Genomic DNA, 26,815 nt, shown 5'->3' with positions numbered 1-26,815 from the left:
CGGAGGGTTGTGGGACTGGAGGAGTTTGGAGAGGTTGGGAGGGGTGAGACCATGGAGGGACTTGAAAACAAAGATGAGAATTTTTAAATCAAAATGCCGCTTGACTGGGGAGCCAGTGATGGTCAGCGAGCACAGATATATAGTGATGCTTGATTTGTGTTTTTGTCTAAATTTCTGTCAGTGTGCTGAAAGTTTGCAATGAACCTGACATTGGTTTTAACAAACCTAATTAAATAATCAGCCTTACCTTGAGGGCATTTGAAGTAAGTTTACCATAGTTATTCTAACCATGGCTCACTTCTAAGCCACCTTTAGCACATTGCGTACAATATTCTAAATACGGCCTCACGAGTGATCTGTACAGAAGGACATTGCTGTGACCTTGAGGGTTGAAACCAAACTCACAACAGTGATTTCGGAACTTCAGATTCCACTTTATTATAAGGAGAGACTCCCAGAGCACCAATTGTGTTCACAAAAGGCAAAGGAAATGTTGAGAGACCTGAATAATGTCGATTCCAGTTGGCCATTTGACTTTTGAGTACAGAGTTTGAGGACACCAGGGTGAAAATTAACAACCCAGAAACAGGACTAGAGGTAGAAAGAAGCTTTTCTTCTCAGAGTAGAGAATATGGAGAATAACTTCACAATAAAGGAAACTGTCAGAGAATCTCCCGGACATAGCTGGAAAATGATGCAAGGCTGATTTCTGGTTATAGGTAATGAGATGGTCTTGGGACCTTACAGCTCAAAGGGGAGGCCGATTGGCCCATTGAGCCTGTTCCAATTCTCTGAAAGAGCTATCCAATTATTTCCAATCGTTCTTTCCCAATAGCCCTGCAATTTTTTCCCTTTCGAGTATATATCCAATTCCCTTTTGCAAGTTACTATTGAATCTACTTCTACCGCCCTTCTAGTACTATTCTAGTAAATCTCTCTGCACCTTCCCCAAGCCCTTGACCTCATTCCTATAACTTGGTGCTTAGAAAGGGAGACAATTTTCTATCTGAGGCCTAATCTGTGGTTTCTAAAGTTTTAGCATAACCTCTTTGCTTTTGTACCCTGTTATAATCTTATGGAACACAATGAGCGGAATAATATGGGATGGCACACCCCTCCCCACCCCAGAATTAACCCACCCCTCAGCCATAAAGCACTGCAGGGTGCACTAATGAGGTTGGAGCGGGACTTCCGCTACTCATTGGGGTGGAAGTCCCGCCCTCTGGAGCTGCTGGCCAATCCGATTGGCTGGCAACTCCATCAGTCCCAGCAGTGCCAGGAAGGCATCAGTGGCTGCAGAGAGATCCCTGGAGCAGGTCTGGGACCTGGAGGGTATGGGTACATGGGGGAGCTGGGGAAGTGGTGGGGGAGGGGCTAGGTTTAGGGGAGGGAGTGGGTAGGAAGGAAAGGGGCATTCAGTCTAAGGTGGGGGGTTGCCCCGAGATCGGAAAAGGGCAGCCCCTGAAGAGTGAGCCCCCACCTCCGCTCACTTCCTCCCCACACTTTAAAAATTTAATGTAAAAAAAATGGGGCCTCTTGCTCCCCCCCTGCTGGACATGCCAAATGTTTTATGGTGTGGGCAATGTATTGTCAGCATCAATAGGCTTTATAACCAGCCTAATTGACCCTAATTGTTCTTTTAAATATGGCGGGCAGGCTGTGGATTTCGGCAACCCCCTCCCCCCCATATGATGGGGGGGTCAGCTTGGGGGTTGGGCAGAAAGGTGATAGGTTGGGTGCCCGCCCCATTTAACATGCTCCCCCGTGTGTGAAACACACCTGCTGGGGGTGGGGCACGTAAAATTCAGCCCAATGGTCCTCTATTAATGCAGTTGGCAGTGAGGACCTGCTATATGTTCTTGTTGTCTTTGGTATCCCTGATGTTGGTAATAATCACACTTCTAAGCTTGGAAAGATGAGGGCTCTTTATGTTTACTTGCCACGCCGTCTTGTACAAGGGAAGGACCAGTTTGAACTGGTTCTGTTACATGCCACATGAGTCTCTAGCGCATCCATGAAATGTGTTCCCCCCACCCCCAGAACACTTATGCATAAAAATTGGTTCCTAGCTCTTTTCAGATTTTCACTGATAATAGGAAGGATGTTTTTTGTGTGGAGCACAGCAAAATAGAGTGACGTGGGGGGGATGAAGATGGTTGAATATTTTGGGGATTTACTTGATTATCTTTTGACAATTAGGAAGTGCCTACATAATACCTTCCTTTGGGAAATTAAATGGACAAAGTGTACACCATGATAGAGCAGGTTGTACATTGTCTGGGGAAGTGGTGGACTTAATGTCCTGTCCATTTCCTGCTTTCTTATGATCATACATTAGCATTTAGTTATGTTGGTCAATGTATTTAACAGATTGGATATATACTGCCTTTGATATTCTCTCGGTTAGAGTGTGTAAGTGGTCTTGGGGTACTCATTATCCAGTACCATGACTGGTTCAGTTTAATATGAATGAAATAATATTTGATTGAGGGTTGCCCAGTGTGAAACTGAGCCATAGGGATCAGGCAAGTCAACAACAATTCATCCTTGCTGAGTCGATTCCTGGTTAGGGTGACAGTTGGAGTGCTATGAATGACCTCAATGCTCTCAACGAGGAGAGAAGGGAAATATTAACATTCACGAGGCTAGCCAACTGTCAACACTCATTGCCCATGCTTTGGGCATTAAGATAAACTACCGTTGTAAAGTCCAGAGCAATAGCCAGTGACCTTAAGGTTGAGACAAAACATAAATATCAAAAGAAAATTCATGTATGACTCTCATGAAAGCTTACTTTAATCTGCGAGAGACAAGAAAAAAAGGAAGTATTTTTTTTGTTGATGTTTTGCAAATGCTAAATAGATTGAAAGAAAATATGAATATTTAAATTATATTCCTATCAATAGTGTTGGCTGGACTTGAAGCAAGTGATAGGGGATGAAGGCAGCTTAATGGGAAAACTGTACTGCAGATCTCAACCGTTGAAACAAGATTAAATAAATAGACATGTTTTCATTGCTTATGTAACCGAGTTGTCCCCGTGAAATAATTTGTGTGCTGTGTGGTTCTATGGAACTAATTCAGCTGTTGGATGCCTCAGCTCTTGCCCACAGAAAGCCTTTTGCATGGATTCAGATGTATCTCACTGTGTGCAATTAATACCAATTATGACCGGGGGTCCCTAGTGAACAGGGATCAGAGAATCAAGATTCATGGATGGTATTGTAAAGAGGCCAAAGCTCGCAGCCTGCGTACCTGAGGCGAGTAAGGGGGAGAAGAGATCACAATGTGCAGGAATAGGTCCATGAGGAACATGATGAGCATGTTAATGTTCACTTCCTGTGCATTGTTTGAAGGCCAGATGCTCTGTTTTGCAGGGAAGGCACAGGCAGATCTAACCAGCTGCCTCTTATAATATAAAGGCAAGTTTTACACCAGGCCCAAGTTCTATCACCCTTTGTTTTCTCTCCCTTGTTGTTTGGCCATTGCTGTTGTTCACTATCTCCATTCTAGCTCACTGGAGATCCACTATTCTGTCACCTTCATGGGCTGACTGGCATGTGACTGCTTTATTAGATGGGCCCTTAACCCTTATTTTTCCTCCATTGCTCATAAAGATGGTGACCCACGCTTCTGCAGCAACCCAACCTCAGCCTGATTGCTTTTTGTTAGGCAAGGGCATTAAGAGCTATGGAACCGAGATGGGTAGATGGAGTTCAGTCAGAGATCAACCGTGATCTAACTGAATGATGGAACAGGCTGGAGGGGCTGAAAATTCTCCTCCTGCCCCTATGTTCTGTAACTCACCCGATAGTCAATGGCCAAGCCCAGAGGACAATGTAGCTGAGTCCAGCCTTGTCCTCAATGATGTCCTCCCACAGTGGGGAAGCTTTCTGTGTCCTGACCAACAGACATGCCACAAGCAAAAACAGACTAATTGGCAATCATTATCTGGTGGGCATTGTACACACAGAGTAGCTGATGTATTTGTTTACAAGTCATTATACATCAAAAGTAATTAATTGGTGTGAAGTACTTTTCAAACTCCTCCATGAGCTTGGCCTCTCCCTATCTCTGTAATCCTCTCTAACCTTTGACTCTCCAAGGTCTCCGCGCTCCTCCAATTCTGGCCTCTTGAGCATCGCCAATTTTAACTCCATTGTTAGCAGCCCGGCCTTCTGCTGCCTGGGCCCTAAGCTCTGGAATTCCCTCCCTAAACCACTCCACCTCTCTATCTCTCTTTCCACCTCCTTAAAACCTTCCTCTTTGATTAAGCATCCACCTCAATATTGCCCTATGTGGCTCAGTTTCAAATTTAGCTTTACAACAATCCTCTGGAAGGTTTTATTACACTAAAGGTGCTTTATAAATACAAGTTGTTGTGATGTTAAAATTCTATGAATTCAAGAGTTATATGAATTCAAGTGTGAATATTTCATTGTTAAAGCTTCACTGTAAGTGGTTTGGAGCAAGCACCCTGACTGACATTTTCCCCATTCTCCCTCAGGAGCATTGAGGCCAGTTCACTCAATTTCTAAAATTCTCATCCCTCGTGTTCAGATTCGTCCATGGCTTCGCCAACCACCTCCCCCATCTCTCCAACCTTCTCTGGCCTACACCCCTTCCTCTTGTCCATCCCACACTCCCTTCACCCATCGTTGGCAGCCGCAGTTTCAGCTGTATGAGCCCTGAGCTCTGAATTCCCTGCCTAGACCTCTTCTCCATTCTCTACCTCTCTCTCTCTCTCACTCTCTCTCCCTTTAAGATGATCCTTAAAATCTTTGTCAGATCAAACTTTTAATCACCTGCTTCAGTATCTCAATTGCGCCAATTCTCACTCTGATTGGAATTCTGTGAAGAGCCTTGAGATGTTTCAGCGCATTAAAGGTGCTTATGACAATGTGGATTGTTGCTGTGGTTGCACCATCCCTAGTGCTGATCCAGCTAAAGTTAAGTTAATTGATTTATAAGCAAAGAAGAGCCACCATAAAGCTGGAGGCTAAAAGTCCTGTGTTTATTTTCTGTTGTCTTCTATTAGCGCAGATTGGAACAGGGACAGCTGGTTCTATTACCTTCTGTTTCCCCTTTGAAACGTAGCATCTGTCCCTCAGATTGCCTCTGCTAAGTTAATGCGAATTGCCATATTGAAGATACGTTTTCAGTGACATATGGGGCTTTGGCCAGGAGAGTGCAGTGTTTTTGTGACAGTGTTAGGTTCATAACAGAATGCGAAGCTGAATTGAGACGTTCAGTGTACTAATAGCCCTCTTCACCTCTGTGCCAAGGCATCTGCAACAGGTCTAATGAGGTTGGATATTAAATGGAGCATTGGTCTGAAATATTATCTCATTGCAGGAATGCAATAACACAGTTAACTTATTCATCTTGTGTCACTGAGTGCAGGAGTAGGGTGGTTCCCATTCAACTGATGCCTTTACAGTTAATGGATCAATTTACAGCAGTGAGGTGAATTTGTGCTTAATGGATGCTCTGTTTTAAAGTGGTAGGACAACAGAAAGAAAGAACCTGCATTTATGTATTGCCTCTCATGACCTCAGGACATCCCAAAGTGCTTTACAGACAATGAAGTGCCTTTGAAGTGTAGTACTTAATTTAATGTAGGAAACGCGGCAACCAATTTGTACACAGCAAGCTCCCAGCAACAACGATGCAATAGGGACCCAGATCATCTGTTTAATTTAGATGATAATTGAGGGAAAAGTATTGGCCAGGACACTGGGAACACTCTCCCTGCTCATCTGCAAAATAGTGCCATGGGATATTTTACACCCACCTGAGAGGGCAAACTGGGGTCATGGTTTAACATCTAATCCGAAAGACAGCGGCTCCAGTAGTGAAACATTAATGTCAGCCTAGATTGTGACAGGCCTCAGTGTGAACTGAGAATGGCCTAGCTTTTACCTTTGAAGAGAGGTTTACATACAGAGCCGTAGAGAGAAGCCTGACAATGTGAAGGGGCTATTGGGACTTGTTTTACTTAAAATCAAACAAACTCACAGTGCAGAAGTAAGCCATTCAGCCCATCATGCCTGTGCTTAGTCGCACACCCCTACTTTTTGTTTGAAACCCTATAACTTCCTCATCCTCTAGCACTTGTCCAACTCCCTTCGAAAATGACTTATGGAATCCGTTTCCATCACCGGTTGCGTGTTCCAGCTCCTGAAAACCCTCCAAGCGAAAAGAATTCTCCTCATCTCCCCTCATGAGGCCGTAACTTTGAATCTTTGATGTCTGGTTATTGAGCTGTTCGCCTGAGGGAATAGTTTAAGAACATAAGAAATAGGAACAAGAGTAGACCATTCGGCCCATCGAGCCTGCTCTGCTGCTCAATAAGGTCATGGCTGATCTTGTGTTCGATTTCTACATTCCCGTCTAACCCTGATAACCTCTTGATCCCCTTGCCTAACAAGAATCTATCTACATCTGCCTTAAAAATGTTCAGTGACCCCACTTCCACCACCTCCTGAGGCAGAGAGTTCCAAAGTCGCACAACCTCCTGAGAGAAAAAATTTCTCCTCATTTCTGTCCTAAAAGAGCAACCCCTAATTTTAAAACAGTGCCCTCTGGTTCTGGACTCACCCACAAGAGGAAACATCCTTTCGACGACCACCTTGTCAAGGCCGTTTAGAATCTTGTACACTTCAATCAAATCACCCCTCACTCTTCTAAACTCCAGTGGAAACAAGCCAGTCTGACCAACCTTTCCTCATAAGACAACCCACCCATTCCAGGTATCAATCTAATAAACCTCCTCTGAACCGCCTCCAACACATTTACATCCTTAAATAAGGAGACCAAAACTGCACACAGTATTCGAGATGTGGTCTCACCAATGCCCTGAAGCATAAACTCCTTACTTTTATGTTCAATCCCTCTCATAATAAAGGATAGCATTCCATTAGCTTTCTTAATTACTTGCTGTACCTGCATACTAACTTTTTGTGACTCATGTACTAGAACATCTAGCTCTCTCTGCACTTCAGAATGATGTAGCCATTCTCCATTTAAGTAATACTCTGCTTTTTTGTTTTTCCTGCCAAAGTGAACAACTTCACATTTTCCCACATTGAACTCCGTTTGTCAGATCTTTGCCAATCACTCAACCTCTCTATATCCATCTGTTTTTCTCTATCTACTCTAGCAAAGCTTGTCATCATCTTGAAAACCTCTATTAGGTTGCTTCTATGGAGAACATCCCCAACCTCTCGTCATAACTCATTCCTGGTAACATCCTGGCATCTCCTGTGTGCCCTTTGTAAGACCTTTTCATCTCTTGTGAAGTGTGGTGCCCAGGATTGTTCACAACGCCCAGCTCAAGGCCTATCCAGTGATGTATAATGTTCCAGCATGATCTCTTTGCTTTTATATTCTATCCCTCCTCCTGTCCTGCTTGTAGCTACTTCTACCTGGAGATCTGCTGTCATTGTATGTCTATGACTTTCTGTGACTAACTATGGAGCTTATGCTGTGTGAAGTCCCAGGGTTTTCACACGTGACAGGCCATTTGCCTTCCTAAGCATCATGACTGCATCCCGGATGTGCTACATCCTCTGCTCTGTCTCCACCTTCTGAGCCATTGTCCTACCAACTTGTTAGGACCTCCTGCCTGATCTCCCTGTTCCCAGTCCTTGTGTGCGTTAGAAAAGGTGACGTCCCCACACCACACCAGCCGAAGCTGATGAGCCCTGTCACTTCATTCACGGCTACCGAGTTGAGATCTCTGGGTACGGCTGCTGGTGTGCACAACCAGCCAATCGGAGTCATAAGTGAAAGTTGGAGAGTTGGGGAACACCACTTTTGACATGGGCGTGCAGCTTGGCAGGGGATCAAGTGCACTAGCCCTCACAAACATTCCCCATATACCCCATTATATACTATACATCTATAAACCCATGTAAACCATGTGCTTTCTTAACAACCTTATCAACTTGCCCTCCCACCTTTAAGGATTTGTGTACTTGGACAACTACGTGTCTCTATTTATCTACATTTTTCAAAATTGTGCCATTTACCCATACAGTCTTTCCATGTTAGTCCTCCCAAAATGTTTCTTCTCACACACCTCCACATTGAATTCCATCTGCCATACTTCTGTTTGCTTCACCATCCTGACTATATCATCTCGAAGTCTGCAACTTCTGTCCCCCTATCGAAGGAAGATATAGTTGCCTCAGGGTGTCTGAAGTGAAGGTTCACAAGATTGATTCCTAGGATGAGAGGGCAGTCCTATGAGGAGGGATTGAGTAAAATGGGCCCATATTCTCTGGAGTTTAGAAGAATGAGAGGTGATCTCATTGAAGTGAATAAAATTCACAGAAGGATTGACAGGGTAGATGCTGACGGGTTGTTTCCCCCTGGCTGGAGAATCCAAAACAAGAAGTCATAGACTTAAGACAAGGAGACAACCATTTAGGACTGAGATGAGGAGACGTTTCTTCATTCTGAGGGTTATGAACCTTTGGAATTCTCTACCTCAGAGAACTGTGGATGCTCAGTTGATGAAGATATTCAAAATTGTTTCAAGATAGATTTTTGGACAATCAAGGGGCATGGAGGTGGGGTGGGAAGGTGGAGTTGAGGTAGAGGAGCAAGTTCGAGTGTCCATCTGGCCTATCCTGCTCCTATTTCTTAAGTTCTTGTATAGTTGGGAGAGAAGAGGTAGATTCAGACTGGCAGAGAAAGGCCTCACTTTAGATTGAAAGTGAGACTGAGAGGGAAAGGAGATCAAAAGAGAATGGCAGTGATCATTTCCATTATGATTCAGTGTAGTCTTTTTACTTAATCATTAGACACATTAACCATCTCTAATGTAGAATAAAAGTGAATTAATGAATTTCAGAGCCTTTGAACTGAAGTTTAAACAAGGTCAATGGCTCATTGCTGAAGAATAGTCTGGGTGATAAAATTTCTAGGGTATTTTTAAGATTGTACTCAAAATCTTGATAGGCATTTTCATTGAAGAACGAATTATGCCGGAAAGTTGGAAATAACTCGGTGGCAGCCTTCCTTCTCAGAAAGCTCTGTGTTAACCATCGCCTGGTATGGCCCAGGAGCCCCACTCTGGTATGGCCGTCTCTGCCGCATTTACTGCTGAGGAGGACATTGGGCTGAGAAGGTTCACGATTCACTGGCCTTTATTTTCTCTGGGTCCTCTTCTCAGTCGGCTGAGCTTTTCGTTTCTGCTCATCTCTTCCAATGCCCCTCGAACAGTCAGCCTCCAGAGGGCCTGGCCGTCAGTGACTGTCTTCCAGTTGTCCACCACCTTCATACCTCCCTTGCAGGTGGCCTGGTGCAGAGGTATGGACACCCAGGAGGTTGTGAGCCAGTGCCAGTTCACCGTACAGAAGGTCTTTGGGTATACGGCCACCATCTGTTCAATGAAAATGGCCGTGCCAGTGCAGATGTCATTGGCTTAGCAATGAGTGTATGCTGATGGAATTAGCACGCTCCAGGATATTTGAGTTGGTGACCTAGTCCTGTCAAGAGACATCAAAAATACGTCTGAGGCAGCAAAGTTGGAAACTCTTCAGCCTTTTCTCCTACCATGCAGATGCTACAGGAGTGCCGGTTTCCCATGCTTGATGGGTTCATGTGGTATAGTGGCAGCATCTGGAGCTTTGCCCATGGCAAGTGAGTCAATAGCTTTACTAAGCTGCTCCACTGTGGGTTTGATATCCAAATTTGCCATGACAGGCAGTCTTTCTATGGTGCCTAGAGCTTCCTCAGTGACAGTGTTCTCCCAAAAGTATAACTCAAGCTAGTGTTCCAACCATCTGTCCAACAGTTTATTGCAGTCGGTGATGACCTCCCCTGCCTTTGTTTTCAATGGAGCCATTAATGGATGAGAGAATGACACACAAAGGAAATGTTTCTGAAGAGCTATAAAGGTTGACTTTTCAGACATTCCAATGAATAAAATTAATGTAATAGCAGGGATTCAAATGAAATGACTCAAGTACATCCTGGAGTAAGAGCTTAATTTTTAGGAGGTTAATACTGAATCAATTAAAGCCATGAAAAATGAAATGGTGTAGTACCGCAGTGAGGATGATTGGGCATGTACAGATAAAGAATCCTCTTCATCCTCTTCAGGGATCTAGTGGAGGCCCTTAACCCCTCTGAGTGCAACTTTCACTTTTTCTAGTGGGTTCCACTCACTATTGGACAGCCAATGCAAAACAGGTGCTTGTTTCTCAAGCTCTGCTACTCACTCTAAAGTTTTGTTCCAAGTTTAGTATGCGTGCTGCAAACTATGCAGTGAGGAGGCGGTGGCATAGTGGTATTGCTGCTGGACTAGTAATTCAGATACCCAGGGTAATGCTGTGGGGACCCTGGTTCAAATCCCACCACAGCAGATGGTGAAGTTATCATTGAGGGGAAAAAAATGATGACCATGGAACTGTTGTCGATTGTTGTAAAAACCCATCTGGTTCACTAATGCCCTTTGGGGAAGGGAATCTGCCATCCTTACCTGGTCTGGCCTACAGCTGACTCCAGACCCACAGCAATGTGGTTGACTCCGCAATGGCCTAGCAACCCACTCAGTTCTCAAGGGTAATTAGGGATGGGCAATAAATGCTGGTCCAGCCAGTGATGCCCCCCCCCCCATCCCTTGAACAAATTTTTTTAAAAACTCATTCTAAAGAATTTGCATCTTTAAAAAGATGAGCCCCCCTGTGCGATTTGAAGTATGGAGTGTGACTCTTTTGAATTATGTTGGGAAGGAGCATGGATGGGCTGCAACACTATTTATATGTAAGCACCAACAGAGATACCTCCTGAACTGCTGGAGTTGATATTTCAAGGCAGCCTGGGAGTGGCTGGGAAACCAATCGAAACAGGGCAATAAGGGAAGAAGTTGGATAGGCATGCTGGAGCCTTGCTTATTTTTCTCCTGAGTGACTAGGCAATGGGAAGTGTTGAAGAGTAAATGGCTTGATCTGAGTGCACATAGGTCAGAGCTACTGGTCTTATGATTTCTTCAGTACCACTCCAGAGACTTTAGAGCCTATTCACGACACCCCAGCGCAGTATTGAGGGAGTGCCGCACTTTTGGAGGTGACATTATTTGGATGAGGCCTTAAACCGAGGTCCCCGTTTAACCCTCTCAGGTGGATGCGAAAGATCCCATGGCATTACTTTGAAGAAGGGCAGGGGAGTTCTTCCTGGTGTACGGGCCAATATTTATGCCTCAACCAACAGCGAAACATATCCCAGATGATTTGATGATTTATTGCTGTTTGTGGAACTTTGCTGTTCCCAAATTGGCTGCTGCATTTCCTACATTACAATATTGACTGCACTTCAACAGCGATCTGTTGCCCTTAAAGCACTCTGGGGTCCTGAGGTCCTGAAAGGTGCTATGGATTTTTTTTTATATAGCGTCCTCCTTCATTAGAAATGTCTGTCTTCCTTATAAAAACAAAATATTGACACTGTTGCATAGAAACTAGAAAGAGTCAATATATTATGTGTGTTACAAACAAGGCTTTGAATAACGTGTTAGTGCTGTTGCCCTGATGTCGCAGTTGTGAGTACACTAGTTGTACAAAAGAGCGTGAAGTGGAGCTGGACAGACCAACGAGGTCCTAGTTTCGATACCTCCAATCAGTGTCACGTTAGTTTATCTCGACCGCAGTGAGGATAGGGCTGCCAATTTCCCAGAATTGTCCCTGGAATCTCCACAGTTTAAAATCCAGGATGCCGCTGCCTGCAGCCTGGGTTAATTTGCTTTTTGAATGCATGCTTTTTTTTTCTGTCAATTTTCTTTGAAGGCTGCATTTCTGGCAAGTCATGGACCCTTTCAATGAGGCCAGGTTGTTTTCCAGTTGGACTGGGGAGGCCATGTGGTGAGGAGAGGCAGGCCTGTTTGACCAATGACAGGAACAGAGGGGTGGGGCAATGGGAGGTTAGAGGTCGTGGCATGAACCCGACCAGAGTTGGCAAATATTTCTCTTTCTTTCTTTCTTATTTCTCCCTTGTTGACAGCCATTTTTATGGAAATTGTTTATTACTGTTCTTGGGAGTGAGGTTCTTCATGTATTCTGGTAAGGGGAATGGGGTAGATGGTATATAAGTTATGGAGAAGGGGTTTCCAAACTCAGGATCTTTGGAAATTTTAAGGAACATTGATTCAATTTATGTGATTTTTTATGGCTTTGCTGTCTCATTGATTATTTCAAATGTACTGAAATAGTTTACAATGTATATTTAATCGGAGGCAGATTTTTGTGATGGTGTAATTTTTCTTTTACATTCCTAATTATTCATTCTTTTACGATTTTTAATGAACAAGCAATGTACCCACAATGAATTTCCAAATGGGCAATAAAATCTGAATGTAATTGAATTGAACTGAACTCTCGTCGGGGGAGAAGAGAATATTTAATGCTCCTTGGTGCCAAAACATTTTAGATGGGTATATTACAAGGATCCCACGGATTGGGTGAGACGAAATAGAGTGGGAGGAGGCTCAGCTGGAGCATAAGCACAGGTCTAGACCCGTTGGGTCAAATGGACTGTTTCCGCGCTGAGATTTTCAGTTAATATTGCCGGGAGCTTTCCTGGGCAGTTCTCCCGATCAGCTGTTGTAGCTTTGGTGGAAATTCTCCCCCCCACCCACACAACCCCACCCCACCCCCATCCCCCATCTCCCCTCTCCCTGCCACAAGCTAACAAATGCATAAACGCTGTTTCTGCTGACCTGCAGCGGAAGTTATGGCCGGCTCGAGGGGCCGATTGGCCTACTTACTCCTGCTCCACATTCTTAAATGTTTGTCTATTCGTACGCCCACTCCCCCGTCACCCCTCTGGAACAGCTCTGATGAGCAGCCGAGGGCCGAATGAATTTCCACGGAGATTTTCCTGTGGCACAGAGCTAAACTGGGCGGAGATTTGGCTGACACCTTGAAGAAATTTCCGGGCGCGATGTTTTTCGGTTTTGGCGTGAAGGGGCTGAGCTGTTGAGGCGAGATAATTTTGTAACTCTGAAGTGCTCAGCGTTAACTGTGCGAAGTGCGGTGTTGACAGTGTGCCCCATTGTTTTTCAGCTGGTACAACATACATCTTCGGCCGTGGAGGAGGGGTTATAACCTACACTTGGCCGGCTAATGACAGGCCCAGTACAAGGACCGACCGCTTAGCTGTTGGATTCAGCACGTCAGTGAAAGATGCCATCCTGGTGCGAGTGGATAGCGCACCTGGCCTGGGAGACTTCCTTCAGCTTCATATAGTGAGTAACCCTGATACCAATTACTACCGTTCAGTCACTATCTATCCATGACCGCTTCAATCCTACCCTCAAAGAAAAAAATGCCTGCAGGCCAACTGGTTTGAAATCTGATCAAAGGACTGCAGTTTAGGTCAGCAGAGAACTTCTGCTCAGTGCTGGGAATTGCAAAAGTGCGTAGAAATTAACTTTCGTGTCCTTTGCTGGCTACTCTCAAGACTCGGTGATGAATGGAACAAATCTTGTTTAATGACAGCAAATCTAATTGCACCGCTTTCCTCTTCAGAGGCATTGGACCACTGGCGTGTCGAGATATCAGGTCTCGTAACCCCAACTCGTCAGAGCCAAGTGATTTATTGCCTCGAGTGACTTGGTCGGCCCTCAATTCTCCTGGGGAGAAATGGAAAAGGAATCGTGTACTGTGATCCCTAACACTGGTTAAAGGAACAAATACGTTGAATCCCATGCAGTAAAGCAGATTTAGCCCATTCAGCCATTTTGAGCTAGAGATGTTAATCAAGTGGGGTAGCCGCAACCTTGCATAAAATAGGAAAGGCCGCCTGTTCTCAGTTGTTGAGGAAAATAACACAAAAAGCATCATCGAGCATGGCTTCCCCAAAACACAAGCAAAAATTCCTGAGTCCCCATTGTAGTGAGTTTGGCATCTTCTCTGGTTGCTGACTAGTGGTCCCCAGAAACTTATTGCTTGGGTCCAGCAACTGCTTCATCTTTCAGGACTTGCCCCGCAAAAATATTCCAGTACTGGGAAACATATCAAAACATTTGTGGGTTTTCTTTTGGGTTCTTGGTCTGCGGCCTCCGGGTGCTACCCTCATTCCGGCTTAGTTTGTTCATTTTAATCAGGGATTATCTGGATTTTAATATATGTATATAAAATATATACATATATAGATTATTGTTTTAAATGTGTGACTGTGAGGAAACAGATGCAAACACTTGCGTTGCAGCAACAGAAAGATTGGAGTGTTGTTTTCCAGATGCAATAGGTGCCCAGATATGGGGCAAGATTTTCTAATTGCCACTTGGTATGAAACAGGAATTGAGCTCAATGGGAATGAGAATTGTGACTGGGTTGTGGGGGTGATGGTGGGGGAGGTGGGGTCGGTGTGTGTTGGGGACACAGGCTGCATTTATGTTATGGGTGACCAATCCGCAATGCCCTTGTGCCATTTTGGAAATCTACCCCCCACCCCAGTAGAATAGGGATTGTCTCTTAAAGGAGGAAATGACCGTCAACTAGCCCAGCGGACCTGGTGTACTTGTTTGTTAGGTTTGCTTGCCATATTGCGATGAACGGCAGCAACTGGTGTGACTCTCTGTGTCCGATCCTTGTCACCTTTGCAACATAGGAGATTATGCGGAGAAAAATGTGAGAGAAAATTAAGATTATTTCATCAAAGGCCATCTCAGCATATTTATAAGTGGGATCTTTATTGCATCAACTTATTGTAAAAGTGAATTGATGTCAAAAACAAAGATTCCACTTGACTCCCTCTCCCTCTCCTCTTCTCCTTGGCCTTCCCTCCCTTTACTCTCCCCTCCTGCCCTACTAACCAGTGCTCCTTGCTGGGTGTTCAATGGAAGTTGAATTTAGCTCAAAACTCCCTCCTGCAGTGAAAATCCATTAAAAAACTAAGTCCAGGCATTCAGTACTTTCTTTCTTAACTCCTTATTCTCTGAGGCTGTGTTGCCCCCTTTTTGTTTCCTGCCCCATCCAGTTATTCAGGTTTACTAGACGAATGCCTGGCATGGGTGGGTGGTCTAGTGAGGAAAGGTTGGACAGGCTAGGCTTGTCGTTTAGAAAAGTAAGAGGCGACTTAATTCAAATATATAAGACCCTGAGGTGGATGTGGAGAGGATGTTTCCTCTTGTGGGAGGATCTAGAACTAGGGGCCAATGTTTTAAAATAAGAGGTCGTCCATTTAAGACAGAGGTGAGGAGAAATTTTTTTCCCTCAGAGGGTCGTGAGCTCTCTTCCTCAAAAGGTGGTGGAAGTAAATTTTTAAGGCAGAGCTAAATAGGTTCTTGATAAGCAAGGGACTAAAAGGTTATCAGGGGTAGGTGGGAATGTGGAGTTGAGGTAACAATCAGATCGGGCAGGATCTTATTGAATGGCGGAGCAGGCTCGAGGGGCCGAGTGGCCTCCTCCTGCTCCTAATTCTTATGTTTGTGTGTTCGTATGTCCACTCCCCCCACCACCCTCTGGAATGGCTGATGAGTAACTGTGGGCAGAATGAATTTCCACGGAGATTTTCCTGTTGCACAGAGCTAAACTCAGCGGAGATTTGGTAGCAACATCTTTACATTGCATAGAATGCACAGTTCGTCTGCCCAACTGGTCCATGGTGGCGTTTGTGCACCTCATGAGCCGCCTCCTACCTTTCTTCATCTCGCCCCATCAGCATAAACCTTCCGTTCCTTTCTCCCTCGCGTGTTCACACAGCTTCCCCTTAAATACACCTCTACTATTCGCCTCAATGAAGAGAATTGACACCAGGGGCGTCGACCCATTCATCCCAATGACTTTCTGGGTCGCACCTTCCCTGTAAATACCTGCTTTGTGGGATGGGATCAGGTGGGACGTTTACCTTACACTTGCCCAGTGTTAATTGTTGGCTTTAACAGGGAGTTAAAATGGGTTAGAGTGTGAAACCAACATTGCACCCGATCCCACCAGCTTCCCGGCTGGGTGGGGCTGGGAGAAATCACCTCCGCCGAACAAATCAGCTGATCCTGCCATGTCTCAGTCCCACTGCTGGAAACTTTAGCTTCCCATTTCCCCAGTTTTGAGGGGGTGGGGTGGGGGGAAAGCACAGTGGGGAAGCAAAAGGTTTATTCTTTGCTGTAGGTTATGGTTGACAATGAAAATGATAAGGCACAAAGCTAATAAGTGCGCTGTTGATTGCCAGGCTACCACTGACCCAAACGATCTCCGAGCAACCTCTCTCTTGCCTTTGCTTTCAATCACCTGCTTGCAGACTGTAATTTACTAAGTACCAGGCCTCCTTCTGTTGCCTGTCATTAGCTCATGGCCTTGCAGCTCCCATTATTTTGTTGCTGCTTGCGGTTCTATGCAGATAGCAATCTCTGCCAGCACGCGCATGGGGAGAGCGATATACCAGGAAGAGATTGACGCTGTTGCAATATTAATGGATTTGCTGGAATCAAGCTATTGCTGGCAATTCCGGCATGCCCCTCCCCTCTCAGGGAGATGGTATTCCTTTGATGGAAGAAACAGGAGAATATTTTCTGTACCAACCCTGACCCCACTCACAATCAGGACGGTGAAATGAGCTGTTTTACAGTTTAGTTAGTGCGCTGTTGAATCTGTAAGGGGAAAGCAGACACCCGAGCTGCTGAAGAATCGCTCGCTCTGTTGCATCTTGGAAATCAGGGCCTGAATTTTTCTCTCGTCGGGAGCGCGCGCGCCTTCGGCATGACCCGGAAGCGGACGCGAAATGCGCTTGCTGCCTGCGATCGACTCCCCCGACCGCGATCTTACGCTGGCTGGCCAATTAACGGTTCACCAATTAACCAGCGCTGCCGGTCAGGGGGCGGGTGCCGACATCACCGTGGGTCCTGGTCAGCACTTCCACCGAGCTCCCTGAAGACCGACAGCTGCCTCAGGGAGCCGCAGACCTCCAAATGATAAAACAAAGCACAAAAATGCCGCAAAAAAATGCCCACGCAGCACAATCGAGCGTCTGAAAGCATACCTCGTACACAAAAAAACACACAGCCCCCCGGATGGATATTTATTTTAATTTTAAATCCTAATGGAGATTTCATCCCGCCCTTGGATGAGGTTTCATCAAAAAATGTGAAGCCCGCCTGGCCGATTGGCCCGACCACGAAAAGTCACTGACAATTGGGTCATTTTAATGGGCTTCATAGTCGGCGGCGCTCTTCCAGCTTTCGTGCGTGCCCGCCAAGCGAAATATTGCGTGAGCGCGCGATGATGTCAGGACACTCGCCCGACGTCATCTCGCACGATTTCACGCCCGTTCAGGGCAGCCAGGTGCCCGCCCACGAGGCGTAAAATTCTGGCCCAGATTACGTGAATGAAAAATGATAAGATTTTGAGTCTTCATGAAACCATCCCCTACCCTCCCTAACAGCACTGGGGGCATACCCCACACCACAGGGACTGCAGCATTTCAAGATGGCGGCTCACCACTCAACAAAACCTCAAGGGCAGTGAGGGATGGGCAATAAATGCTGACCTTGCCAGCGACACCAACACCCCGTCAAAGAACTTTAAAAATTCACTGACTGGAGAGGGAGTCTTCATGAGAGAGAGCGAGCTCCAACTCATTCGTAGACCCATTTCATCACCTCACCCAAGCTTCACTCAAACCGATTATTGTTTCATCCATGTTAATCTTTCAGTTGTTTAACTCCCTCACCTCATGAAGGCAACGAGGAGATGTGACTCCAAGTGTATCACTGTAGGAACATGGGACTTAGGAGCAGGAGTAGGCCATTTGGTCCTTCAAACCTGCTCTTACCATTCGATAAGATCATGGCTGACCTGGTTGTGTTTCAACTCCACTGCCCTCTCTACCTTCCATTACCCTTGACTCCCTTACCTATCAAAAATCAGTTTAACTCAGCCTTGACCCAGTCCCCATTGTTTGCTGGGGAAGAGAATTCCACAGACTAACGACCCTCTGAGAGAAAAAACTCTCCCCAGTTCCATCTTAAAAGGGAGAGCTCTTAGTCTTAACCTGTGTCCCCTAGTTCTAGTCTCTCCCACAAGTGAAAACATCCTCCGAGTATCCACCCTATCAAATCATCTCAGGATCTTATATATGTTTCAGTAAGGTCACCTGTCGTTCTTCTAAACTCCAATAGGTATAGGCCCAGCCTGTTCCACCTTTCTTCATAAAATAAACCCTTCATCCCAGGAATGAGTCAAGTGAACCTTCTCTGAAATGCTTCTATTACAATTATATCCTTTCTCAGATAAGGAGACCAAAACTGGACACATTATTCCAGATGTGGTCTCACCAAGGCCCTGTACAACTGCAGTAAAACTTCCCTACTTTTATATTTCATTCCTCCAATAAAGGCTAACATTCCATTTGCCTTCTTAACCACTTGCTGTACCTGCCTTCTAACTTTATGTGATTCATGTGCCAGGACACCCAGATCCCTCTATACCACCAAGTTCTGCAATCCCCCTCCATTTAAGTAATCTCCTGCTTTTCTATTCTTCCTGCTAAAGTGGACAAGTTCACATTTTCCCACATTAAACTCCATCTGCCAAATTTTTGCCCACTCCCTTAACCTGTTTACACCCCTTTGTAGACTCTACCTCGGAATTACAGAATTACAGAATTTTGTACAGCACAGAAGGAGGCCATTCGGCCCATCCTGTCTGCACCAGCTCTCTGAATGAGCAATTCCCTTAATTCCATTCTCCTGCCTTCTCCCTATAGCCCTCCACATTCTTCCTTTTCAGATAACAATCTAATTCTCTTTTGACTGCTTCGATTGAACCTCCCTCCATCACACTCTCAGGCAGTGCATTCCAGACCTTAACCACTCACTGTGTGAAAAAGCTTTTCTCATATCAGGTTTGCTCTTTTTGCCAATTACGTTCGTTCTCAATCCTTTCATGAGCGGGAGCAGATTCTCCCTATCTGCTCTGTCCAGACCCCTCATGATTTTGATTACCTCCATCAAATCTCCTCTCAGCCTCTTCTCTCCAAGGGAAACAGTCCTAACTTCTCCAATCTATCTTCCTAACTGAAGTTCCTCATCCCATCCCTGGAAACGTTCTTGTGAATCTTTTCCGCACTCTCTCCAATGCCTTCACATCTTTCCTAAAGTGTGGCGCCCAGAACTGGACACAACCCTCCAGATGAGGCTGAACTAGTGTCTTTTTCAAGTTCAACATAACCTCCTTGCTCTTGTACTCTATGCCCCTATTAATAAAGCCTTAGACACTGTATGCTTTATTACCCACTCTCTCAACCTGTCCTGCCACCTTCAATGACTTATACATATATACATCTAGGTCCCTCTGTTCCTGCACCTCCTGTAGAGTTGTACCCTTTATTTTATATTGTCTCTCCATGTACTTCCTACCACATTTCTCTGCATTGAACTTCATCTGCCACCTCTCTGCCCTTTCCACCAACATGTCCTTGTCCTTTTGAAATTCTACACTATCCTTCTCACAGTTCACAATGCGTGCGAGCTTCATATCAACCGCAAACCTTGCAATTGCGCCCTGCGCACCCAGGGGTGGGATTTTCCAGCCCCGCCCACCGCCAGGATCCTCCGGTCCTGCAGAGAGTCAATGGGCTTTTGGCCGGGCCACCAAATCCCCCGCAGCGGGTCCCCGCCACCATGGGGCCTGGAAAATCCCGGCCGAGGTCTGGGTCATTCATATATAATCAGGAAAAAGCAAGGGTCCCGACACTGACCCCTGGGAACTCCACCGCAAGCCTTCCCGCCGTCCAAAAAGCGCCCATTAACCCACTACTTCCTGTTTCCTGTCACTTCGCCAATTCCGTATCCATGTTGCTACTTTCCCTTTTATTCTATGGGCTATAATTATGCTCACGAGTCTGTTGTGCAGCACTGTATCGAAAGCCTTTTGGAAGTCTGTGTACACCACATCAACAGCATTGCCCCCATCAACCCTCCCTGTTACGTCTTCAGAAAACTCCAGTAAGTTAGCTAAACCTGATTTTCCCTCAAGAGGACCATGCTGACTTTCCTTCATTAACCCATATCGACTTTTAATTTTGTCCCGGATTATTGTTTCTAGAAGTTTCCCACCACTGACGTTAAAGTGACTGGCCGTTCCTGGGCTTGTCTTTACACACCCCCTTTTTTTTCGAACACCATTTTGCAAAGTAAGCTGTTCAACTCTGGCAGGCAGCGAACCCAAACTGGCTGTGCCCTCAACCATTGCACACGCACACACACATTGTGAAATGGGAAGATCGCTGGATAGTGAGCAGGAACAGGAAGCCTGGCTGATTTAAAACAGAAAGTGCTGGAAACACTCAACAGGTCCGGCAACATCCGTGGGGAGAGAAACAAAGGGTCATTGACCTGGAAACATTTAATTCTTACACGTTTCTCTCCCCACATGTGCCACTTGCCTGTTGAGTGTTTCTAGCATTTTCTGTTTTTATTTCAGATTTCCAGCATCTGGAGTATTTTGCTTTTGTACTAGCCTGGTTGATTTTCCTTTCGGTTTCTCTTGAACACAGGGTGTAACGCAGGTTATTTGGGGCATCCTTAGCCTCTCTATTCCCCCCATACCCCACCAACCAGTTTAGGGGTTTCGAAGAACGAGAGGTGATTTTCTTGAAACATATAAGATTCTAAGGGGCTTGACAGGGTAGATGCTGAGAAGGTGTTTCCCCTCATGGGGAAATCTAGAAATAGGGGACAGAGTTTTAAAATAAGAGGGTCTCCCACTTAAGATGGAGATGAGGAGGAATTTTCTTCTCCCAGAGGGTGGTTAGTGTTTGAGATTCTCTCCCCCATTGAGCAGTGGAAGCTGGGACATTGAATATATTCAAGGCCGAGTTGGGCAGGTTTTTAATCGATAAGGGAATCAAGGGTTCTGGGGGACAAACTGGAAAGTAGAGTTAAGGCCACATCAGATCTTATTGAATGACAAAGCAGGCTCATTTACAGGGTGTTGGTCACTGGCTGGGCCAGCATTTATTGCCCATCCTTAATTGCCCATGGGAAGGTGGTGGTGCTGAGCTGTCTTCTTGAAACACAGCAGTCCCTGTGATGTAGGTACACCCACAGTGCTGTTAGGGAGGGAGTTCCAAGATTTTCACCCAACGACAGTGAAGGAACAGCGATATATTTCCAAATCGGGATGGTTTATGGCTTGGAGGGGAACTTGCAAGTGGTGGTGTTCCTTGCCTTCTGCTGCCCTTGACCTTCTAGATGGTAGAGGTCGTGGGTTTAGAAGGTGCTGTCGAAAGAGCCTTGATGAGTTGCTGCAGTGCTTCTTGTAGATGGTACACACTGCTGCTACCGTGCATCCCATGGTGGAGGGAGTGAACGTTTAAGGTGGTGGATTGGGTGCGAATCAAGCAGGTTGCTTTGTCCTGGATGGTGTGAAGATATTTGAGTGTTGTTGGAGCTGCACTCATCCAGGAAAGTGGGGAGTACTCCATTACACTCCTGACTTGTGTCTTGTAGATGGTGGATAGGCTTTGGGAAGTGAGGAGGTGAGTTACTCACCACAGGATTCCTAGTCTCTGATCTGCTCTTGTAGCCACAGTATTTATGTGGCTAGTCCAGTTCAGTTTCTGGTCAATAGTAACCCCCAGGATGTTGATAGTGGGGGATTCAGCGATAGTAATGCCATTGAAAGTCAAGGGGCGATTGTTAGATTCTACTCCTGCTCCTATGCTTTTTATGTCCTTATGTTATTAAGCAAACGGGCTAACTCAGTTAGTTGATTTAAATCTGGGATCTTCCTGGCCATTATGGCTGAATTATTTCAGTGAATCAGTGGTTATTCTATTTAACATTGATTAATTAAAATGCAAATTAGATTGACTTATTTCACAAAATAACACTTTTGGAAATTGTGTATGAATATGTTGAGATATGAAATGTGAGTGGACCGTGTCTGAGTGGAACAGGTGACTTTAGGCCAATGGTTCTCGATGGTCTCCGCTGCTGGGGGATTCCTTCACTTCATGTCTCCGCCTGGTGTGGATTCATTGATAGTGATTGATGGATACTGCTTAACAATCCCATTGTGTTTGTATCATGCAACCACCTGCATAGTAGAAGGTGAACTAGACGGACCTTGGTCTTTTCATGTTGTGCAATACTTGGGTGAGATGGTGACTTAGTGGTAATATCACTGGACTAATAATCCAGAAGCCCAGGCTAATGTTCATCAAATCCCACCATGGCAGCTGGTGGAATTTAAATTTCAATTAATAAAATCTGGAATATAAAGCTAGTCTCAGTGATAGTGGCCACTATCGTGAATGTTGTAAAAGCCCATCTGGTTGACTAATGTCCCTTTAGGGAAGGAAATCTGCTGTCCTTACCTGGTCTGGCCTACATGTGACTCTAGACCCACTGCAATGTGGTTGATTGTTCTCTGAAATGGCCTAACAGGCCACTCAGTTCAAGAGCAATTAGGGATGGGCTTACCAGTGATGCCCACATCCCATGAAACAATAAAGGAATCCCTATGTTCCTATCGAGTATGGTTCAAAAATGGAAATTTACCCAACAAATCATCAGTGAAGTAAATAGCTGCTGATAAAGAGGAACACTAGTGTTTGGGAAGTGAACAGCGGTGTGGGTTTAGATGATTGAAGATAAAACTCCAGGGGAGACTCGACTGTCATCATTCTGTGGTCTACTTCTCTGCTCAAGTAGAGAGAACTTCGGTTACAGCTGTTTTCCTGTCTATAGGTTAGAACTGTCCTGTTGGCTGGCAATTTTTGAAGATTGTGTTGTGATGCTTCCAGTGTGATGGGCACAAACTAAGCGCTGATTCTGTATGGGAGACTATGCCCTCCTACTTTCCACCCTCCATCAATTTGAGCTCATCCAAAATTTCTGTTGTCTGCAATCTAACCATTCACCCATCTGCTCACTGACCTACCTGGGCTCCAGGTCCGCCAACACCTCGATTTTACCACTGGCCGCATGTGCAAATCCATCCTTGCCCTTAGCCCTCCCTCTCCCTGTAAACTCCAACAGCCCTACTTCCCTCCAAGATATCTGCAGCCCTTGAATTCTTGGCCTCTTGAGCAACCCCTGATTTTAACCACTCCACCGTTGGCGGCCGTGCCTTCAGCTGCCTGGGCCCTAAACTCTGGAATTCCTTCCCTTAACCTCCCTGACTTTAAGGCGCTCCTTATAATCTACCTCCTTGATCAAGTTTTCAGTAATCTGTTCTCATGTCTCCTGACATGGCTTGGTGCCAAATTTCCTTTGGTAACACTCCTGTGAAGCAGCTTGGGATGTTTGACTGCGTTAAAGAGTTTGACGGAGTGCAAATTATTGTTGTTATTTTTTGAAAGGGATGTCTAGTTTGGTGAAAGGATGCTGAACATTTTCCATCAAGAGTAGCAGCGAAATTTGCTCAGGGTTCTATACAAGATGGAGTGGTACACAAAAAAAAACTGTACCTTGAAAAGAAGATTTAACTATAGTATCAATGCAGCAAGGCTCCAAGCTCATGATGTTCCTCTTCCAGTAGCCTGTGTGACTTTGCTCTCCATTTTTATGCTGATTTTTTTTTCTTCTCCTGTATGTACAAGATTTGATGTTACATTATTGAATTTGATGTTATCAGTGTGCACACAGCTCACAACACTGCAGCAGACGATGGAAACATGAGGCTGGCATTATAGATTCAGACAGTAAACCACAGGATGCCTGTGACCCGTTGGCTTAGCAGCCTTGCCATTTCCTCTCCCTCGCATTGGAATAAGTTATGTTTCCCTCTTTTTAAGATACAAGGATCCCTGCAGCTTTAGGATCGTTGACATTTATAGAATGCAAAAATTCACTGCGTGGGGTTGACCGTCAATCTTTGTGCTTGTTATAAAGCTGCAAGCGTCCTGCCTGCAAATAAAACTCAAAACATGCGAAGCCCGGCAGTGGTGATAGATATCTTTTCTCCTTTCCCTTTTCCCGTGCTCTCCTGAAGTTGCTGAGGCATGCTAGACAATGGATCCATAAACTCCACGACCCATTCCTCTGACCCAGTATCTCAGGCCCCCATTTTAAGAGTCAGCGGTGGGCTCACTTGGTAGCGTTCTTGCCTCTGTGTCAGACGATTATGGGTTCAAGCCCCACTCCAGAGATTTGATCCCACCTGATGCTCCCGGTGCAGTCGGGAGGGAGTTCTGCACTGTCAGAGGTGCTGTCTTTCAGATGAAACATTTAAAACTTCCTGCCCTCTCAGGTGAGGCTAAAAGATCCCACAGCCATTTTCTATCCATCAATCAACACCTAAAAGAGATCATTTGGTCATGATCTAATTGCCATTTGTGGGACCTTCCTATGCGTAAATTGGCTGCTACATTGCGACAGTAACCACACTTCAATACAGGTAAATCAGTTGGCTTTGGGATATATCCTGAGGGGTTTTTATCCATTCTGTCATGAGATGTGGGCATCACTGGCCAAGCCAGCTTTTGTTGCCTATCCCTAATTGCCCTTGAATTGAGTGGCTTGCCGGGTCACATTGCTGTGGGTCTGGAGTCACATGTAGGCCAGACCAGGTAAGGATGGCAGATTTCCTTCCCCAAAAGGACATTAGTGAACCAGATGGGTTTTTACAACAATCTGGTACATGGGCCAGAATTTCACACTCCCCAGTTTTTAAACAGGGTGGGGGGGAGGGGGACGGTGGGGGGTGGGGGGGTGTAGGGGCGGTGGTGGTGGTGGTGGTTGTGGGGATGCAGGTGGAGTGAGCATGAAATTGAAGGAACAAACATGCCCCAACCATGCAGCGATTTTACGCTGGGGTGGGCAAGGCCTCAGACAGGACACCCACCCTTGCCCCCATTAAGGCCCTTATTGGCCACTTAAGGGCCGTTTCACGCCCAGCCTCAATTTTCAGGCTGGTGGGAGGATTTATATGGCGTGGAGGGGGGAAGCCTAAAAATAACGGGCCTAGATCTTGGGTGGGAAGTTGGGGGGGGTGGGGTGTGTAGGTTGTGTGGGGGGGGGGGGTCGCATCTTTCTGTCTGTGGACATGCCCGCTTAAGGCCTAGCGGTCGCTGGACCTCCCTTCCCACCCCCAGCCTTTCCCCCGACACCCTGATCGCCCCCCAGGCCTTCTCTACCCTCCCTGCCCTGGGACCCCTTAAACGTACCTTGTCGTCCGATCCTGGGACTTAGGCTCAGGCACTTCCTCTTCTGCCCATTGCAGCTCCTGCCGCTGCTGGGACCGGAGACCTGCCGGCCAATCCGATTGTCCAGCCGCTCTCTGAGGCGGGACTTCCTCCTGATTGAGGGGGCGGAAGTCCCGCCTGCAGCCACTGAACGCTCATTGGAGCGTGAAATGGCCGTGGGGCACTCGGAGTCAGCGGAAAAGTGAGACCCCACCATCCGAAAAATTCAGGCCACTATCGCTGAGATTACCTTTCAATTCCAGATTTTGTTCGTTGAATTTAAATTCCACCAGCTGGCGTGGTGGGATTTGAACCCACGTGCCCAGAGTATTAGCCATGGGTCTCGGGATCGCTACACCAATGACTAGGCCACTACACCAGCACCATGATGTGAGAGGCGCTCTGTGAATGCAGGTTCTCTCCTTCCTTCCTTCACGCTGCCAACATATTTAATTGTCAGGGCTTCACAGTGAACTTGAACCTATTTGAGGTAAAGTGCAAGCCCCCCAGTCCCCCAGGCGAGGGATCTGAAGCTGACTTTTCTAGCCCAGGATGGTTGTCCTGCAATCCCGAGCTCCTCTTGCTGCCCTGTCTCAGGTCAGCTGACCCAACAGAGATTAAGGAGCAATCATGTGACCTTCCCAGTTTGTGTTGCTGAGTCGCCGACTGTGCAACACATTCATCTCCCAATCAATGTGGCTCTGACAACACATATTGAGATTTATTGTCTACGGTGTGATTTATGTTGAGAATGAACGCTAATACTTCGACTGAGCAACAAAGGTTAAGTTCCAAGGCAAATGTAGGCCCAGTGCTTTTAAAGCATTATTTGCTTCATATGTACCTGTCTTAAATGTACCTCCGCATCATATATTTAGCCTGATGGGAGCTTGCCAACCTGCTAATTGGAGCTTACTAACCAACAGAAAGACACACATTTCCACAACTGGTTTGAAGGGGAACCTACAAATCATCAGCGCATTATGTCTAGTGTATAAGGTACTGTGTGCATCATTTTTTTTAAATTCAGCCATGGGATGTGGGCATCACTGGCTAGGCCAGCATTTATTGCCCGTCCCTAATTGCCCTTGAGAAGGTGGTGGTGAGCTGCCTTCTTGAACCCCTGCAGTCCCTGAGGTGTAGGTACACCCACAGTGCTGTTAGGGAGGGAGTTCCAGGATTTTGACCCAGCGACAGTGAAGGAACGGTGACATATTTCCAAGTCAGGATGGTGAGTGACTTGGAGGGGAACTTCCAGGGGGTGGTGTTCCCATCTATCTGCTGCCCTTGTCCTTCTAGCTGGTAGCGGTTGTGGGTTTGGAAGGTGCTGTCAACAGAAGCTTGGCAACAATATAGTGACTAGGTGCATCTCATTCAGATGCCACCTGTGCCATGGCGAAAAATAGCAGCTTCCACTTGCCAACTCTGGTTGGATGTATTCCTGGAGCTCATTGCATGACCCTCGATGAACAGCTTTTCATTTGTCCCATATCTAGGGCTTTTAAAAGCAAGAAATAAGAGTGTTCCAAGAAACTGAAGAAGACAAGCATTTTCTTTTTAATGCCCCGATGATTTCTTTCTCACTATCTGTTCATAGCAGCTCTCGGTGATTCCTGGAGACACCAGGCTCCAGGGCAATCCTGGGGAGTTGGCAACACCACCGGTGAATGTGAGGGAT

The 26,815-nt window shown here is 46.0% G+C and overlaps 1 protein-coding gene across 5 annotated transcripts in view; it reads left to right on the top strand.

Moving 5' to 3' along the window:
- Positions 1 to 26,815, top strand: part of nrxn3a (neurexin 3a) — a 1,687,706-nt gene that overhangs the window by 1,298,321 nt on the left and 362,570 nt on the right. For all 5 annotated transcript variants that reach the window (XM_078562071.1, XM_078562070.1, XM_078562069.1 and 2 more), the window contains one exon: positions 13,071 to 13,252. In XM_078562071.1, the coding sequence (XP_078418197.1) occupies positions 13,071 to 13,252 (182 nt within the window). The remainder of the gene's footprint in view (positions 1 to 13,070; positions 13,253 to 26,815) is intronic.

This window comes from Cetorhinus maximus, chromosome 18 (assembly GCF_964194155.1).
Source record: "Cetorhinus maximus chromosome 18, sCetMax3.hap1.1, whole genome shotgun sequence".
Classification (NCBI taxonomy): domain Eukaryota; kingdom Metazoa; phylum Chordata; class Chondrichthyes; order Lamniformes; family Cetorhinidae; genus Cetorhinus; species Cetorhinus maximus.
Note: the sequence above shows the minus strand (reverse complement) of the source record. Positions and strands in the feature narration are given on the sequence as shown.